This window comes from Erithacus rubecula (genome assembly GCF_903797595.1).
Source record: "Erithacus rubecula genome assembly, chromosome: 5".
Taxonomy (NCBI): domain Eukaryota; kingdom Metazoa; phylum Chordata; class Aves; order Passeriformes; family Muscicapidae; genus Erithacus; species Erithacus rubecula.
In genome coordinates this window covers 25,288,558-25,308,010 of record NC_136687.1, presented here as the reverse complement: position 1 = coordinate 25,308,010, position 19,453 = coordinate 25,288,558, and the positions used below count along the sequence as shown (strand labels likewise).

At 48.2% G+C, this 19,453-nt stretch overlaps 1 protein-coding gene and 1 long non-coding RNA gene across 3 annotated transcripts in view; one reads left to right on the top strand and one right to left on the bottom strand.

Annotated features, from left to right (window-relative positions):
• Positions 1–9,367, bottom strand: part of PDGFRA (platelet derived growth factor receptor alpha) — a 34,614-nt gene extending 25,247 nt beyond the window's left edge. The window contains exons 1-3 of one of the 2 annotated variants that reach the window (XM_079306125.1): positions 9,129–9,367; positions 1,812–1,872; positions 167–481 (exon numbers count right to left, since the gene is read on the bottom strand). In XM_079306125.1, the coding sequence (XP_079162251.1) occupies positions 167–481; positions 1,812–1,860 (364 nt within the window). In that variant the 5' untranslated portion in view covers positions 1,861–1,872; positions 9,129–9,367. The remainder of the gene's footprint in view (positions 1–166; positions 482–1,811; positions 1,873–9,128) is intronic. The other variant, XM_079306124.1, reaches the window with a different exon arrangement.
• Positions 9,368–11,410: 2,043 nt separating this feature from the next.
• LOC306802569 lies at positions 11,411–13,076 on the top strand. The gene is made up of 2 exons (XR_013774405.1): positions 11,411–11,519; positions 11,556–13,076. It is a non-coding gene; the product is annotated as an uncharacterized lncRNA (long non-coding RNA).
• The last annotated feature ends 6,377 nt before the right edge of the window (positions 13,077–19,453 follow it).

Sequence of the window (19,453 nt, the reverse complement as noted above, 5' to 3'; positions counted from 1 at the left end):
TAGATTTACAGGGGTTGGTTTTGATTTACACATGAGGAAATGGCCCTGGGGTTATTTCTCCTCCTTGGACAGTAAATTGCCACCAGCAACACCACCTCTTCTGAACATCCACGGCTCACCTCTCCCACCCAAAGCTCCAGGCACAGCAGTGGCATGCCCCACTTACCAGGCACATAGATGTAGATGTCCTTCCCTTCCACTTCCCCATCCTCCACCTGTGTGTGGTTATAGTAGCAAACATACAAGCCCGTATGAGCGGCCGAGGCGTTGCTCACTTCCAGCACTGTCACAAAGAAGCCACTGTTGTTTTCCTCATGTCTAATGTCTACCCTGTGGTTTCCCTCGGTCACTGGGTACTGCCAGCTCACTTCGCTGTCCCCAGAGCATTTGAGTGTGAAATTGGAATACAGCTGGACCACCATTTCGTTCCTATTGGGAACAATAGTTGGCAGAGGAAGCTGGCAAAATGTTAGGAATGGTCCTGCAAAAAGACACAAATAAATAGCATGTGAATACACAAAAAAGCCTCAGCACAGGGATGTGAGAAGAAGCAGGGAGGATCCAGAGCAGCTTTCTTTTCTGACTATTTTAGACCTGCTGATGTCCCAGGAAATTTGCCCTTGTTAAAAGCCAAAGCTTTGCCCGAGGAATAGCAAATGGCTTTCCTTTGAAATGTTAAGTGTTTGCTTGCTGACTTCTGTTTGTCAAATCAAGAGGTGAAAGACAGACAGAGGTGAAGTTAGAGATAGCTCCCAATTCACACCAGAGCTTTCCAGCCCCAAAGGCAAACACAGCTCTACTGCAGACCACTGAATTCCACACCCTGGCTGCTGGGTCTCAGACATCTCACACCTTCTTACAGCCATGGTCAGGAAACCAGCAGCATTGTCAGCCTTCAAGTAAGCTTACACCTGAAATTTGGAAACCACTTCCCAAGATTAAAACTTGCATTTTACATCTGTCTTCAATTTCTGCAAAGAGCCAGAGCAGGAGCTTGTACATCATATCTACCTCTAGCCAAAATGTACAGAATGCTTCTAGCCAACTGTAACTGCAATTCACTGAAGTAGATGTTGTAGATGGCACTGGTTTTCAGATGCAATCTCCAGTTACAGATTTGCGAGTCTAGATAGTTTGCAGGTGGGTTGGTGCATGTCCAGCTCTCAGATGGAAAATTAGAGGATCCAAACCGTATGAAATGAGGAGCTCACAAAGGAAATATATTTGTGGTTTCAGTCTACCAAATGATCTGTACAATAAACAAGCACCTAGGCCCACTGAGTGAAATTGGCACTCTCTGCAATAAACCTGCACCAGGAATACAGACTGCCTTTGAAATCATTTTCCACTCCTGCCCAGATTTACCTCAGTCTACGGGCCCTTTCTATATTTGGCAGCCTGTGGCACAGCCTGCCCTGCCCTCCCATCACCATGAACTAGCTCAGCAGATGTTGGGAGCCCCGGTGAGCGGCGTGGGAGGATGGGGGAGCCCACACAGGCAGCCTGACCCGCACTGCTCTGCCCTGGGACAGCTGGAGCTGGGCAGATCACTTTCCCTGCACACTCACACAAGTCTGTGGGAGCTTATAGCAGCAGAGGAGAGCCAAAGTGGCCAATATGGGCCAGCAAAAGTGCTGCCCTCTCAGTAGGGCTGGTCATAGCCTGCCAGAGGGAAAAGTAGAAAAAAACAGGTCTGTGACCAGCCGACAACCATGTGGCATTTGATATTGTGGGAAGAATGAAAGCCAGGTTAAATACAGATTTATGAAAAATTAGGGGTGGAGAGGCTTAGAGGACTGAGAAAAATTTACCTGTGAGAAAACATCCCAGAATCAGGAGCATCCATGGGGAAGTACCCATAGCTACCAACAACTGAAACAGAAAGGAAAAGATAAGAGATTGTTAGTGGACTGGCAACTCTATAAGACTTAGGAGGACCCCTTTTCTACAGTGCCCAAGTCCAGCTTCCCATCACGGCCCGAGGACCCCAGTTCACAGGCACAGCCCAAGGAGACTCATGCCACAAGGTGTGTGTGGCCATAGGCAGATGACAGGCAGAGGAGACACTGTGACACCTTCTCTCCACTGGTAGTGTAAGGAGCCAAGTCCTGGTGTTAGGAACCAAATCCTGGTGTATACCCTCTCCAACAGCCTGCAAGCAGCTCTGCTCCCATGGCAGCCTCTGGGATTGAGCCCACAGAAATGCCCCTGCACATAGGCAGCACCCTCACATGCATCAAAGAAGATGTAACATCTTCAACACAGTAAGTTCTGACCTTTCAGCTGCAAGCAGCTTTTATGAGAGAAAAAGGACATTTTGAAGCTACCCTTATTACAAATAGTACAACCCTGAGTGATATTTTTGTTTTGCCATTGTACATATGTGTATATATAGCTTACAGAATACAATGTAATACAATAGTGCTTATTGCTTATTGAGCAAGAATTCCCTTGATCGAGAGACATGCTATTTAAAACACATGCTGAAGTTTTCTAATGAAATAAATCCATGACAGACTGTAGGCCAGCAGTGCCATTCATAGAGAATCTATTCTCCCCAACAGTGCAGAGAGTCATAGATCACATGCAATTATTTCAGCTTTCAAGCATATAATCCTAAAGCATTTGTCTTATAGAGGCAACAATAGTAATCAGCTTCTATGAATTTTTTGTGCCATGTAATGACATTTGTACATAAAACCCCCAAATACCATGCTAGGTAATTTCTAAAGGAGAAGATCCTGCAATCCCTGCTCCTGTTGAAACCAACAGATGCTTTGTTGGTGACTTCTAACAGCAACTGGATTTGGCATTAATCCAATAGAGATTTAAAAAACACTCCACAGAAGAGCCCCTAATTTGAAACACTGACCAAGGAGTAAAATAAAGGATGATGTGCCAAGACAGGGACTACTTTTCAAAGATTCTGGAGAGTTTCTATTCATCCTTTGGTATTCAGTTCCTGATGCTGAGATATGAAAGCACGTAGGTATGTCTAGTTATTGCAACTGTGGCAGTGCCATATGGGAACTAAACGCTTACAACATGCCAAGGAGTGTTTCTGATCTAGTCCTGCTTTCCTCCTGCAATGGGTAGAGCAGACAGCACACCTTTGCAGAGGAAAAGAATTTCATATTCAAACATAAAGGTCTCAGAAGCAGGATTAGAAGATTACCTGCCTTAAAAACACGTACAAACACCTTCAGAAATTCAGCTGACAGCATTCCAGCAGAGACAAGGCATCTTGCCTGATTCTTCAATTACCAATAATTGCCATGTGTTTATGTATCTGTCTCCCATCGACAACAGACTCTTGGATATCAAATTGCTCCCTCAGTTTCAAGCTCTTTACTCATTTTTATCACATTTAGACCCTGCATTGTTTTCTAATAAAGTAACCCTCCGTAACTCTTTAAAGATTTACCATGGTCTACTTTATTGATCTGAATCCTAATCTCCCAAGATCCACAAGACAATGTTACCCCACTTCTGTCAAGTTCCCTCCTTTTTCTAACTCTTCCCTTTTTCAACTCTCCCCTTCTTGTGTTGTTTTGCCAGACTACCCAAATGATGCACCACAGGAGGAGAAAACACAAAGCTAGCTCATCTCTTGCACACCAGAAACTCTGCTGAATTGGGCTTGGGTCATTGCAGAGCTGTGTGTGTAATTGAAGACTGAAGCCCAATGATGTAAATACAGATGATGGCATTTCCAAAGTGCCACTTTGAACTGGCTGTCTTGGTTGGGCTGACACTGAAATCAAGGAGTGTCTCAACGTAGCATTGCAGTTAAAAAACGCAAGGATTTAGTTAAATTTGTTTTCTCCTTCTGGCTCTTCTTTCACAACCCAGAGCTTTGATCTTTCCTCAATGACCCGTTAATCTCATCAAGACCCAAAGCAACACTTCTTCACTGTGAAAGACAGAATAATGTACTAAGGATTTACCATCACACCTGTTCAAAACTTATTTGGACTGAATTTAGTTGCATCACACATCTGACTTAAGAATGCTAGTGCCATCACCAGCAAATCCTTACACACTCAAGTCAGACTCAAGGTTTAGCACAGGCACCGTTTCACACTTCAGGGCAAGAGAGTTTACTCATTCCCCCAACACTAAGCAGGTACATCTATCCTGCCTTTCTTTATTTACAATCACATACACCTTTGTATGCACCTTTTTAGCTCCTTTACCTTCCTTATGGCAGACCAGTTGTCTTTGTTCCCAGCTATCCAAATCTCAGCCCTGGATAAATACATCAGATTCAGTTCCTAACCCTGGTCTATCAATCCATAACTTGGTGTAGCCTTGCAGAAGCCAGTAGGTTTATGCAAGCTGAAACCCAATATAAATATGACATGTACAATGTGAGTTTGAGCAAACCTTAACTTCTTGCACACTTAGGATATTGCTAGCTAAAATAGAAACATGGGTGTGTATGGTAAAAGCTAGGTAATGCCCTGGGGGATTTGCCAAACTCTTTGCAGGGATTTGCCCCGTGTTGAACAGGGGTAAATTGAACATTGAATTTACATAGATTTTGAAAGGTTCTGACTGAAATCCTGGTACCTCTTTTGTGCGTTTTAGTAGTTAAAAAAAAAAAAAAAAAAAAAAAATTAAAATCAGAAAACTAGTTCTGAAGGACTGTTATCATTCAGGAGTGAACTTTCCAAACACTAACTGCCAAGCACTGGCTTCCTATAAAGAAAGGTTTCATTGGCCGTGCCACAAAAGACAAGTTTAAATCACCGAGTTCAGAAACTCAATAGAAATATATGTTTAGAAAATTACGATATTCCTAGATGAGTGCTCTAAGGGATCTAAAGAGAAAGAGCCGAGGGGGACAGAGAAGAGCCAAGGGTATATGCCATTTTCATACCGCAGTGAATCAACCAAAGACCTCTTCCAGGACGGAAAAGCAGCCCATCTCCCAACCCCGGAGGCTGCTGGGCTGAGCTCCTGCCAGCCCCTGCAGCTCGTACTCGGCGCCACAGGATGGCAATGTTGATCCATGTTAACGAGACACGGCTCCTGCCCGGCGAAAGGCAGCGCTGGTCCCCAGCACAGCACCCTAAACCTAAACCACGAATCAACTCAGAATTCACAATTCCTACATTTTTAATTTCATGTGATTAAAAGAAAACAAAGCAAAACAAAACAAAAAATAAACGAAGCCAACCAAAACTCCTAGAAAAAACGTCAAACAAACAAATAAACAAAAAGCAACCCCAAACAACAACAAAAAGCCCCTAGAAACAACAACAAAAAAAAACCCAACCAACAACACACCAACCCTGGTCCCATTTTCTCTGTATTTACATAAGTGATAGGACAGTATTTGGATTGTAAATCTTGGCACGTAATGATATGATTATCCTTGTTATGAGAGGGCTGGGTAAATTCAGTCGTGATTTTGTCAGAGTGGCACTCTGTCCTTCTGGGAAAGCTGATCTTTTCCAGGAAGAGTTAAGGCCAGCCCAAGAAAAGACATTAAAGACATTTCTTTCTTGTGGTACATGTCAAAAGCTGAATGTAGATGTTCGGACAGGATCTCTTGAAACGTTTCTTGTTTCCCTGTTCCCAAACTGCAAACTCAACTCTCCACATGAGCAGAGCTGCCCTGCAGCACTAACATGTGGGTCTGATGGTTTTGCTGGGGAAAGGCTCAAAGCTCTTCAATGAAAAAGACTGGCATAAATATTGTCCCAAAATGAGGCGTGTTCCATGTCCCTTTACAAATATTTGAATAGAAAAACTGTGCATCAAGAAAAGCCCAAGGAACAACGATGCATCAAGGATAGCCCAGTACTGGGTTCCTGCTGAGTACTTTGGGCTCTTCAGGACACACAGTAAGGCTGCCTCCCAACAAGCCTTCTAGTCCCAATTCTTCAGTCTAACTCTTCAGGACAGAGTCCTTCAGTCTAGGAGCTCAAGGCGGTGGGTGAATTGCAAAGCCTAAATTTTCCAACTTGATCCAAGGTGGGTTTTCCAGACTGCCCCAGAAAACAGGGGAGAAAAGAGGAAAAAAAAAAACCAGCTGGCATTTCAATACACCTTCCTTAGGTTCTCAGAGTCAAATCAAAGAACACCTCAGATCCCAACTCAAATGCTGAGAAATATTGTGTGGAAAAAAATATCCATCTCTCTTGACCACAAGAGCTAGGAAGCCTAGCTATTGCAAACTTTTCCCTTGGGTGCCCAAGCAAAGTTTATAGGCTTGCAAGAGATGAGTCAAGCAGGAGAACAAGGCAAGAGGGAGAGAAAGGATCGCTTGCTTTCTTGCTTGTTTTTTTTTAATTATCAGCAATTCTCGCCTCCATCAGGAAAAATCGCATCTCAGAAGCCATTCCTTTGTCTTTAAGTCTTCAAAAGTAAAAAAAAGGAAACATCTTTCACTAAAAATTTTAAAGTGCTCGTGCAAAAGTGGGTACCATTGTAGTCATGATGAAATAAAGAAGCAAGCAAGGCAAGGATTATAAAGCTATACATTTCAGCCTCCTTTTTAGACCAACTGGTATAGCTGGAAATAATCTGTGAGGTATGGACTATGCAAGGTTTTTCTGTCTATATATACTTTACTTCAATCCTAGTCCAATAGCACAGAAGGGTATTTTATTAAAATATTTATTACTTCCTGCTTTCTTGAAACCTAATACCTATATACCAAGCTCAGAGCCACAGGAAGATTTCCCATACATCAACAAACTAGTAACAGCAAAAATGGCCCCAGTGCCCCATGGCAGCTGGGCTGGCACACCTCCTGCCCCTCTCAGTGTCTGGAGACGAGTACCAGAACAAGGGTAAAAAGCAGCAGGAGAGTGCCTGCAGGCTGAGAGAGCTGGTTTGCTTGTGGACTCCTAAATCCCAGTGTTTTGTGAGGTCTCATTTTTCTGCAAACTTTTTTCCCCCAAGCTTTGAGGTTGGCTAAACCGCTGTTTAGCTGAGGGCCGTTCTAAAATACTCATTGTTAACTAGAAGCCAAACCCGAAGTCCCTTGCTGGGAGACCCTCCCCTAGCGTTTCTACACACAGAGTTAAAAGTCGCATCTCCACAGCTCAGATTTTGGTGAGACGATGACAGAGGAATCTTTGATGCCTGTCTCCTTGCTTTGATCCTGTGTCTTGTCCCATCTGAGGACACAGAGCTTAGTCAGCCGAGCTGGGACTCCAGCTGGGCTCGCATTGGCCCTGGGAGATGCCGGGAGCACAACAAGCCATCCCGCTTTCCCCGGTGCGTCCCGTCGGGGAGACAGCGGCCGCCTGCAGCCCGTGGGGTGTGGATGGTGCTGGGAAGTTCAGTTCACACTCTCCAGCCCCCGTCAGGCTGCAGGCTCCTGACAGACCCTCGGCCCGTGGGGAGCCCGGCCGCAGCCCCCGGGGAGCAGCACAGCGGCTCCCCCTCGCACGCCCACCCTCGGCGCAGCCCGACGGCTGCAGCCGCCGCAGATCAAAGGCTGCCCGGGACGCCGAGCAAACCTAGCAGAGATGGCAGCTCCCAGCCACTTCGCTGTTTGTCTAGGAAACAATAGGAAAGCCTTTGCCAAGCTGAAGAGATGACTTTTTTTTTTTTTTTTTCCTTAATGCGAGGTAGCCGGGAAAAAGAAAAACGGGGTAGGGGAGGCGGAGAGGAGCAGAGCACAGACGTGTTTCCCTACGGTCGACGCTTCTTCTCCAGCCCTCTCCGTCAGGCGAAGCACGAAGCCCCAGGGCACGGGGTCTGGAGAGGGGCAGGAGTCCCGACGGGGGACAGAGATAGCGCCCGCCTGGGATCTCTGGGACCGAGAGAGCGATGCGCCCGAAGCCCCGGGAACGGGCTCGTAGGATCCCATAAGGGCCGAGGCAATGCGCTGCCCTCTCGGGGCGTGCAGACTTAGGCCCCGAAGGAGCGCTAGGGAGCTCGAGCACTGGTAAAAGATGCGCCGAAAATACCGTCGAGGGGCGCTGGAAACGTGCCCTCGGCACTGGCGGGGCCAGGGCATCGCTCCCTCCTCTGGTCCGCAGCCGCTTCCCCTACGGGGTGCGGACGAGTCCCGGGGGCTGGTTGCTGTGCCCTGGGACCGCTGCTGCCTTGCTAGATCTGTCGCTGCTGGCTCCAGAAAAAGCTGTCCAAGTCCTGTTCTCTGGAACGGTTCCTGAGCTACGGAATCCGCGTCCAAAAATGTTGAGCAATGCCTCGGACAGCCAAAAAGCCATTTCCTACTTCTCCTAGGACTTCTCCAGGGGACTCCAGCCCAGCAGAGGCTGGCCAGTTTGCAACTCCGCGCTTGACAAAATCCAAAAGGTGGCCGCGAAGACTTTGCCATTCCCGGGGTAGGAAGCAGTGGGGTCCAGCAGTCCGGCAGGGCATACGGCAGGGCTGGCATTCCCGTTGAGAGAGGGGCTGCAGGCTGGAAAGGCTCCAGGTACCAGCCCTGTCTAAATTCAGCATCTTCCCTTTCACCAAGACACTTTTAAAACAAGACGGGGCGCGCAGGGATGGAGATGGATCGGGTCTCATTTCGGGGGTTGTGTGCGTGCCTCCGCTCGGAATCTCGGGGCATTTTAGGCTACTGGGTCAGGGGGAGCGAGGTGAGAAAGGGGATCTAAAGGAGGGAAGGTGGTGAAAAACAAAGGGTGGGGGAAGGGGCGGGAGAGCAACGGGGTGAAGGGAGCGAGGGACCCGAGAAGAGAGGGAGCCGCTTACTTGGTGGATGCGCGTTCTCGCTTTCCCCCCTGGGGCGGGCACCGCCGCTGCCCGCGGAGCCCCGGCGGGTCGCTCCCGCCCCCGCGGCAGGAATGCGGCGCGGTGGCCCCGCCGTCCCAATGTGTTTGTCATTAGCGCTGCCCGCGCTGCTCGCCGCCGCACCCCGACGGCCGGCGCGGCGCAGCGCTGCACCCCCACACCCCGACGAGGGGTCGACATCTCCCGCCGCCTGCGCCCCGCGGAAAGAAGCCCTCCGCTCGGCTCAGCGCATCGAGGGAAGGAAAAAAATTGAAAGAAAAAAAAGAAAAGAAGAAAAAACCAAACAGAAGAAAAAAACCCCAACAAATAAATAAATAAAAACTAATAAAACAAACGAGGAAAAAACCCGCTGGAGAAAAGGTGCAAAAAACAAAAAAGAAAAAGGTGGGGAAAATGCCCCTCACCTCTTACCTTCTCCTTTACAACCCGCAGCCCCAATCCTGCAGATTGTAAAACATCCAAAATATGTCCACGTCTTTTGTGACTTTCCCTGCTCAGCCGCGCTCTTTCCCTCCCGCTCGCCCTCCCTCCCGATCCGACTGTAATGGTCTCACAAACCGCGTCCCGTAATTGATTCAATGTTATAGACCATCCTTCCAAAACTAATCATTTGCTTTAAGTAAATAGCTGTCAGGAAATGAAGCCCCCCTCAGGCCCCTTCAGAATAAGAGCGGGCTGGCTAGCCCGGCGCCCCCAGCCCCGCGGCTGGAGGCGGGCGCGCCGGCGGGAGGCTCTTACGCAGGCAGGGGGGCCAGTCTCTGCCTCCAGATTTCAGCAGCCTTGCAGGGGAGGGGGAGGTTGGCCATATGGCAGGGGCGAGGGGGAGGAAAGGGGGGAAGCGGGGAGTTTTGCACTGCAGGGGGAGAAAATGTAAAAAAAAAAAAAAAAAATTAAAAAAAAAAAAAAAGAGAGACCCAAAAAACTTTCATGAAAACTCAGAGTGCTCACAAATTTCATGAATGAGCCTTCCCTCCTCAGACCCTCTAGGACGATGGGTAGGGCGCCGGACTCGATGTCCACGCTTACAGTGGAGTTTATGGATGGGGAGTTTGATTTGGAAACGAATTCGCGGCTTCCTCGTGTGCTTTGTACACCGCTGAACTCGGGTTTGGGCTAGAAAGCTGGATGGACGGCCGTGAGCCAGCCAGGACCGGGAGGCACAGAGAGACGGGGGGAGAGACGAATCACTAACATTTATGAATGAAAGGCACAACGAAAGGTAACCTTCGCCAGGAGTCAGCCCCCCCCAAAGCCCGCAGCTCCGAAGGGACCGAGAATACTCTTCTTTTCGTCTCCGCCTTCGCTTTGCCCGGCGCAAACAGACCCCAGTAATAACCCAGCCAGGGACAGCAAGGGCCGGAGGTGCCGGCGGAGGCGCGGGCAGCGCACGTCCGAGCCCGTCCTGTTTGAACAGCTCCAGACGGAGCTTTGATCCCCGCCGGGGAGCCAGCGCTGGGTATCTCTGCTCTGTTGGCCGTCGCTATCACTGGCGATAAGGAGTGGCCGCAGGAGCTGCCGGGGAGCTGCCCTCGCCGCCCTTTCGCTGCAGGCTTCGTGCGGAGCGCGGCGAGCGGGGCCGGCGGGGCGCGGCGATGCGGCGGCCGCGGAGAGGGGGCAGTGCAGCCCCAGGAACGGAGCGGAACGGGTCCCTGCTCCCTTCTGGGCACGGCACCAGCCCCATAGCTGCGGGCCGGGGCTTTTCTCCTTTCCTTCCGTCTCCAGTCCAGCGCCACCGCCACCCACACCTCTTTCTCCCATTTATTATTATAAACAGAAGTTTATTCTCGAAGTCAAGAGCCAGGACTCAGTGTTTTTTCTCCTTCCTAAGTAAGGGAGAGTTATGCCTCTGAAATGAAGACGCCCCGAATAGAACAGAGGCAGAAACGAGAACCAACTCCCAAGGATGCGCGCTCGGGCTGAGGTACCCGTGTCTGGGCTCTCAGGGCTCCCGACAGCGCTCCCGGCCCTTTGCACGCCCTCCACTAGTGCATCCTCGGCTCGGGTGAGTGCACAACCCCGCTATTGCTTCCACATGTTCCTGCAGGAAATCATCGGAGTCAGATCTATGAGCAGCCCCTGGTCGGAATGCTAACAGGATACCGTAATGCTTGTGAATAAACAACAGGCTCCCAGTGAGTCAAAAAAGCACGAAGGAAAAAAAAATAGTCAAACAAACAAACAACACAGGAGGAAAAAACCACACCGCACCCTGGAACTCTCCATCTGGGAGGGTGAGAGCACTCAGCATCCTGAACCCCTTAATTTGTGGAGGGAAATGCTTTATCATGACTTGGATCAGAGCTACGGGGTCTCGCAAATTTAAGTCCCTCGAAGATGAGTGTCAATTGGCTATGCGCAGGGGCGATCCTGCAGGAGGGCTCGGGCGACGATATACCGGCGTGAGAGTACCTGGTTTAATGTGCGGGGTGATTTCTGGTGAAATATGGGATGTAATGGGAGAGTTACTCTTTCGAAAAGAAAGGAGCAAAAGGAAAGAGGAGGAGGCGCCTTCTGGTTGCAATTACCTGCCTCATTTGAATAATGCCTTTGTCATGATCATTATCGAGAGGTCGTTAACGGCTTCCACGTGGGATCTCACAAGACCCAGCGAAAATAAAAATTGCAAACTGAGGGACTGGCAAGGCTGCCTGCTAGGCCAGTCTGGCTCCTCGGGTGGGGTCCCGACGGCTCTGTGGAGACAGGGACGGAAGTGTTCCGTCGCCCAGGGACCCTTCTGGGGAATGGTGGCACTTTTCCCGACGTAGCTTTCTCTTCCCTACAGTGAGGGCCCGGCCGTGCTGTGCCCCCCGAGCAGCACCGAGCCGGGGGAGCTGGGCTGTGCCCCGGGCCGATCCTCTCCGCAGTGCCGGCCGTGCCTATGGATTGGCCCCGCGCAGAGAGGTGGTAGTTAAAATAAACCCTCCAGGACGGCTGCTGAGCTCTACCTCCCGCCCCGTGTGGTGCAGGGGGGTCCCGTCCAGGGAGGCGAGGGGGACGTGGGGTTAGCGAGAGGACAGGCTGGGGGTGGGGGGATTTTTTACCTCTCCGTCTCCCCTGTCCTCCCGCCTTCCCCTCCGCTGACGGGCTGGAGCATAAAGCATCCCGTTAGCGTGTGTTTATGTGGTAACAGATGGAAGCTGCACGTCTCAAGGAAAGTGCGGCGCCCAGGCTGGAGCCGCTCTCGCCTGTTTACACGCCCGATCTGCCCCCCGGGATGTGTGGGGGTGTGTGTCCCCCTCCCCGGGCCCGCGGCGCCGAGTCCGGGCAGCGGAAGCACCGACGGCTCGGGTTATTGCGGGGCGGCTCTCTCCACTCTCAGACGCTTCCAGGGGGCTGGGAGCCTTCGAGGCCCCTTTCCTCCTCCCCCGCTCAGCATCCCCCTCCCTGGGGAAATCACAATTTGTTTCAAGTAATAAATCCTTTCCTGCAGCTCTCTCCCGAGGGTGAGCCGGGGAGCGGTTAACTGGACAAGCCTATAGTACAGCCCAAGAGGTGGCTTGCATGGCCACCGTCGGGACCGGGCAGGCGAGAGGGGGTGCCCCGGGCCGAGCTCAGCAGGAACTCCCGCTGAGGGGCCTCAGCCTTTGGACTGGGTGGGAAGGCATGTCTGGGTTTGATTAGCGGTGCAGGGAGCAGCAGTCACCCTTTCTACCTTTCAGAGCGGGAACCCCTGCGTGAAGAGCAGCTACAGCCTGGAGCAGAGACCCCTCAAACCCTTGAGAGAGGGGAAAGCAGAGAGGCCTCATGTCTGTGTGCACTTCTATCGTCCAGGGAAGAGAGTACAGCCGTGGGGGCTGCCTTGCCTAGGAAGGAGAGCTAAGCAGGAGACCACCAAGGGCCTGAGCCCCTGCGGGAAATGTGTTCTGGTGGTGGAAGGGTCTTGTGTACATTTACAGTTTTACCAGATTTTTAGATCTTTTTATTTCTTTCCATCTTTCCACAAGTACAGATTCCCTCATCTTGTTTGTTCAACAGCATTTGGCTCTGAATGGCAGGGATCCCATGTCACTGAGAGGACAGGGAGCCAGACAAAAGAAATTAACTTTGCCCAGCCTGCCCTCCCTAGCCTTTATTTTTATTTTTTTATTTTTATTCCCCACATGACTGTTTGAGGTAGTTCCCCTCATCCGCCGTTTTCCTTCCCCACCGAGGCCGCTGCTGCCACGACATCGAGCTGTTTTGCTTTCATTGTTGCGTTTGGCTCTTGACATTAAAAGCCGCCAAAACAGCCGTGGAAGCCTCATTCTTTGAAAAACAGACTTTGTTTTTCCTTATGACTTTTTTGACTGCGACAGAACAATCGGCCAGCTCTGGTCCAGAAGCGGGCTGAAGGAGCTTAGGGGCGAGGCAAAGCAAGGGGAAAAGGAGTTGTAACCCGCCCGGCCCCTCGCCCCGCTGGCTCCGCACCGACGGGCGGGCAGGCAGCGCTCCCGGGGCGGCTGCTGGGAGCCTTCCCCGCCGGCCGAGCAGTGCCACCGCCGCCCGGTGCGACACTAGAGGGCACCGGAGCCCGCGGAGCAGCCGCAGAGCCCGCAGGGCACCGCGCCCCCGGCCGCTGCTGCCTCTGCGCTGCGCTAGCCACCGACCGGCTCCGGAGAACATGGAGAAGAGGGGCCGTCCCGGGAATCCAGTGACTCCAGCACCGCAGGTCCAGCCCGGGGGATGTAGGGTGTTGCAAGTAAGGCAGAGACATAAATTCCTCCCGTGCCACAAATGAAAAATTTTCCCTCTAAAATCAAAGGATCCTCTGCTGATTCAGCCCAGGTTTGACTTCGGTTCGTAACTCCCGAGACCATTATCTCTGCCTTTGTTCTTTCGAGCTGCAGCAATTAATGGATTACAGCAGGACAAAACCACAGCCAGACCAAGCCTGCTTTCGTTCTGCAGCTATTTACTATTAGTACCAGCTTTGCTTCCCTCGGGCTACTGTGCTTGGGAGCCCAGCCCTGAGTTCTGCACGGGGGAGCTGGATGGTGTGGAGGCCACCCTGGATGTCGTGGTCACCGTGACATGGTGGGCATGTGCCAACATCTGTGTCAGTGTCGGTCCTCACATTTGCCTGGATTGATCACGTCCACCATACATTCCTACATGGGCACAGTAGAGCCGAGATAGGCTGAGCATCATAAAATGTCAGGCTCAGGAGAGAAACATATCTATTCACTGAGTACCTGGAACCACCCATGCTCCAGGCAAGAAATGTCATTTTTCTGCTTCATTCTACAAGAGGTTTTCTTCTGATGCTTAGTAATTAACACACACATTTGGGGTGATTTGCTCTGGAAATACTGGAGCTACAACCAACGTTTATGAACTGTGATTAGGTTTCTAAAATGATCCTCCTCCTCACTGGAACTTTGCTTCAAAATACCCACACAAACAAAACATTCTCCCTCTATTTCTCTGGCATAGACTGTTTCTGAACATGGATCTCCCCATCCTATGGATTAAGAAGATGGAAAGCCATTAATGCTTCCTAAGAGCTTGCAGAATTAAGTTTTGTGCGGAGCCACCACTAGGAGTTGCAAGAATCAGCATCCACATTGTCACAGTCAGCAAAAAGCTCCAGACTTGGAAATTATTGTAGCCATTCCTCTTAGTTATTGGGTTTGCTCACTTGTTTTACTCATATTTACCAAGATTATGCTGGAGGTATGTCAGCAGGAGGCATGAATCATGTTGTCATTCTTCTTGCAGCACTGTGTGTCTCCTGTACTCAATGTTCTATGACCCTGACCAGTGATGGAAGAAATCAAGTGGTGCCAATCACACCTCAAGCCATTCCAAAGGATGTCCATGTCCTCATTTTTCTTTCTTTAGTCCAGAGACAGGAGAGACTGAAACCCTGAAATGTCAGGGAAAACTGTTCCTCTCTTCTTTTGTTACTTCTCCAAAAAACTATTTGGCCTTTTTCTCTGGGATCACCTTGTTTTAGTCTGCACCTCATGTAATTCAGCAGAGAGCACTTTCTCCCTCAGTTGCATGGTCATTTGCCTGTTTGTTGTTGACAATCCTTTAGAGAACTCAGTTATATGCACTCCTCTTGAGCAAAGTGGTTGTGGAGAAAGAAATGAGAGAGTCAGGTGAGAGGAAAATGCAGGTAAATGTTCCTGTAGATGTGCATACGAAGCTACAATTCAGGTTTTGATAGGAAAGCCCAAGAACAGAGGATACAGCAGCATTTACTTACATTATGATCCTTAGATTGCTGGCTTTTTTTTTTTTTGTTAGATATTTTGCTTTTTAATCTAAATTCTCTTTTGAGAAAGAGTCTAATGTGGAGATTGGGCCAGATTCTGCTTTGTGTAAACCTGGTGTAAGTCTGACTTCAAGGGAAATATTCCAGATCGAATCTGGTATAATTAAGATTAAAAATTGGCTCTGGAAGTCTTTTCTTTGGCAATAAAGTTAGAGAAGTTCTGCAAAGAAAAATAATTAGAACCAGGACTTTATTTCAGTGCTCTTTCAAATAACATATGCTATAGAAGCTTTGAAGGCATTTATTCTCTATGACAACAGTATTTTAAAACTTTCACTTAGGTTCCACTAACCAAGTTAACCCTTGACGACCAACTGTGCTTAAAATGTTACGTACAGAAACTTCTAATTTTGCAGGACATTGTCCAAACAAAAAACAAATTCCTTTTGTAAGCTTCTGCTTGCTGGTGAAATCACAAATTTCACTGCTCTGACCACAACACAAGCATTGAAATAATTTTGAATTTATACTTTAATCAACATGGGCTTTTTTCATGGTACAAACTTTTTTACCTGACTGCTAAACTCAACACATTGAGAAGGAGCAATTGTCAAGTTCCTTATTATCCCTAGAAAATATTTCTGCAATGAACTCCTAAAGGAACACTGAAATACTATAAATTACTACACAGTTTTCTATAAGAAAATGAGATGTCATTTAACAGTTTCTGTGTCCACTATCACTGTATTTGTTAGGCCCATGTCCTTCATACAAAATGTGTTACCATAATTGGATTTCAATTGGTGAGAAAATGCTGATCAATTTTTGTTAGGTCTGGCTTTCAGCCCCAAAGAAATCACAAGGATATCTGTCGTTCTCTTGACTGGCCCCAGATTCTCATCATGGATTAATCAGATCTCTATTTAGGGTGTATAGGAAAAGAAGGGGTGAAGGGGAAAGAGTAATTTATCTTTCATTTCCTGTGGTGTATGAAGAATATGCATTTGGAAAGTGTATTTTGCTCTTTTTAAGTGGAGCTGGTGTGTAGGAGTCAAATCTATTTTGTTGTTTCACAAGTACATGACTATCAAGCCTTGTCAGCCTTTTTTTAGTAGAGGACTCCTTGCTGAATCAGTGAACAAAGACACCTTGGTGAAGCTTTCACAGAGCAATCTTTTAATCTCTCTGTTGAGCAGGTTTGTAGAATCAGGGAGCACCAAAACACACATCACACCCCAACCTTCTGTTGCAATGAGCTTATCCACCAGCCTTTTTCTGTCCTGCACGAGTGCCTTGGGAGGTTGCAGGAAGCAAACATGGGAGGAGAGCCCAGACTGCAGCTTTGAAAGAACATGTACTGCAAGAGCCAGGAAGATGGAGCCCATTCAGATTTTACACATCTGAGATTTCTTTCAGAGAAAGGGGCTTGTGGGGTAATCTGTCACCAACCTGGGCCTTATTCCCATCCATGTTTTGCTTCCTTTGTCCCTCATTAGCAGGCTAATTGCTGAAGGAATAACAGTAAGGATACCAACAAATGCCCAATTCAGAATTGCTATCTTTGTCCATCAGTCATGAACACCTCAGAGAAGGAATAGGCACAGGTCACTTAATCTCTGATTTTTATTCCATAGTCAAAGGAAATACAAGCGTGCTCTCCTTATTGTCAAGATAATACAGAATATTCTTTCCCTCTCTTTGCAATGGGAGAAAACATTTGTAAAGCCAACATAAATCCAAATAAATTCTTGCAATTCCTATCCATAATTTCCATCACCAAAGTTATATTTTCCTTTCCTTAGTTATTTTTTTTCCCAATGCACTATATACTACTGTAGGAAAAATGTGTTATTGAAATCCAAACTTCCATGAAACTTTGTTGGGAATCTCTTGCTAAGCAAACTGCAGGCAGAGTTTCTGTAGTTTGAATAAATCTATGAAGCCTGCTCTGATTATCCTTTTCCAAAACATTGTAGGATTTAGTCAACTTGACAAGATGAAGGGTTGAGGAAATGCTTTACTCCAGAAACATTAGCAGCTGTACAGCTGGGGGCTGATCAAAACAGGGCTCAGAAGAATAACTGTATCCTCTGCCATAAACAGGGATGTTGGAGGCACACAGCTCTTTTTAGGGGAGGTTAAAATATATAGGTAGTTAGACAGTTTGAATGGACAGAAGCCATTGTAAATATCTGAGGAGTCTAGTGCTTTTTTTGTGGGAGACAAATGGTCCCCAGCCCACTTAGCACCTGCCAGTGTCTCTCTGCTGCCCTTTGCCCTGTGAGGCTGCTTGTTCTGACGGCTTCTGCAGCTCTCCTGGCTTCAAATTCCTTCTCCGTATGTTGGCCTTTTTCATTGCTGCTTATCCTAATATTGACTTAGGAAAGGAGGAGAGTTAAAAATAACTGGCTCCCCTACTGTCTTCAGACCTTGTGCCTAGCTTTGCTTTAGGTCTGTGAATCACAAACATTGGTTTAAACCATCATTAGCATCTGAATGAAGATAAAGGGACTAGAGGAGCTAGGGTAGGCAGTCACCTTGTGTAAGTATCACTCCTCAATTATTTTGAAGAGCAAGAGAGAAGCAGGATCACAGTGGAGGATGTTTGCCTCCCATTTCAGCAGTGAGGATTATTTGGAATTAAGGATGTAACAAACTGCCTTTCAAAAAACCATGTTGGATGCCTCTAGGCATACACTGGAGCCTGAGTAAAGCCTGCTGTCATTCTTGGGTAGCTTTGTTTCCTCCCTTCTCTCTGCCATCATTGTTTCCGAGCTGCTCAGCCTGCCCAAGCCCAGGAGAAGCAAGGGTGAAGCCCCAGGTCACAGGGGTATGCAGTGTGAGGGGGAATGTGTGTGATGGGGAGGCAGTCATACTGCAGTGGGTGGCACGGTTTTATGAAGGTCAGCAAACCTCAGCTCCATCAGACCACCAGAGAGAGTGGGTTTCCCAGCTGGAATCACTCAAACATGTGGCCCTGCACTGAAAAACACCCTCGCTCCAGTCTCCAGGAATGCATCTCTGCCATGGTTAGTAAAAGTGTCCCAGAATATCTCAGCGTCACAGTGTTACACAAGAAGAGAGCCAGACTCTGAGGAAGACACATTCAAATTGGGATTAAAACCAACTGCTGGCTTCCCACCCAGAAGCAAAAATAAAATGAGCATAGTCTATGAGCACAGGCACCATGGGCTCCCTCCACCCAGCTCCATGGCTTCTCCATCTCTGCAACTCCTGCAGCATCTCCAAAAACAACAACAGAAAGGAGACACCACAAAAATCAAACCCAATGTAGTCTGTGCTGAGGTGTCCTTCAGGTAGAAAAGATTTCATATCTCTACAGAGGTTAAAAAGTCCCAAGAATGATGATTTTTAATCTGTTCAGGTGAAAAAATAACCCTTTCATTATGAGAATAAGTAATGAATCCAAGATACAGCAGCACTGTGGCTTTGATAAGGAGTCAGTGCTGAGAAATATGATACCATCCTGATGCCAGTTTGAATGTGTCACAATGGTACGGCAATGTAATGACTAACTCCTGTGGACTTGTGTCTCTACCACCTCCCAGTGATGCCCAAGGATCAGTTCCACCACATCTGAGCCCATAGACATGGCCAGAGGGACAGGAGAGTAGCACACTGGAGGACAGGCTTTCTGTTGGAAAAGACCTGGATGCAGTCTGCTGTCTCCTGAGGTCAGGGATTATGCTGAGACTTGGAATCAGAGCAGGACCACAGTGCAAGAAATGCCACATGCAGAGGGTGCAGGCAGGGTGTTTTCTCATCTCTAAGGTGATGGTAACAGGTGTCCAGGCATATTGAAATGCCTTCGTGCTAGTACTCAAACCCTCCATTTGGATGGAGAGTGGTTTTGCTGATGATTAGGTGATCAGGTCCACGTTAGGGGTGCGAGTTTTTCTGCAACAGGGAAAACCCAGGGTAGACAGAGCAGCTGAGCCTATGAAGAAAGCATAGGCAGAGGCCTGTGCCCTCATGCTGGCATTTATGTTAATTATGCACTTAGCATTCACTAGACCATCTACAGGGCTACAAAGGTGAAAGCTCAGATCACCTACTATTTCTGTTCATATTAGCTTGGAAAACTTTGGGCTCATGTTTACCAACAGATGAAATACCCTTTGGTGTTATGGTCCAGAAGACTGGGCTCAACCAAGTAAATGAAATGGATCGACTCATGTTTAGTGCTAATTGTACAGGGAGAAAGACCAATTATTTCACAATAATTACAGTAACTTCACTAGTGTAAATGAGGGATCATGGTTGAAATCCATAAAATTACAGTGAGCAAAGAATAGGACCAAGAGGATGTCTTTTTTCATTGAACTCATAGTGATCATCCATGATGGCTTTCACTTTTAGAAAACTGAAATGGTGAATCAGAAAATGTGTAAGGACAACCTTATATGAACAAGCTGTACCTACAGGGATCTGTTAGATGTCTCTCAGAAAAATCAGTATACTGAAGGTGGAGTTCTAAGAAAAGTTTTTAGTGTTTCTGTTTGGAACACC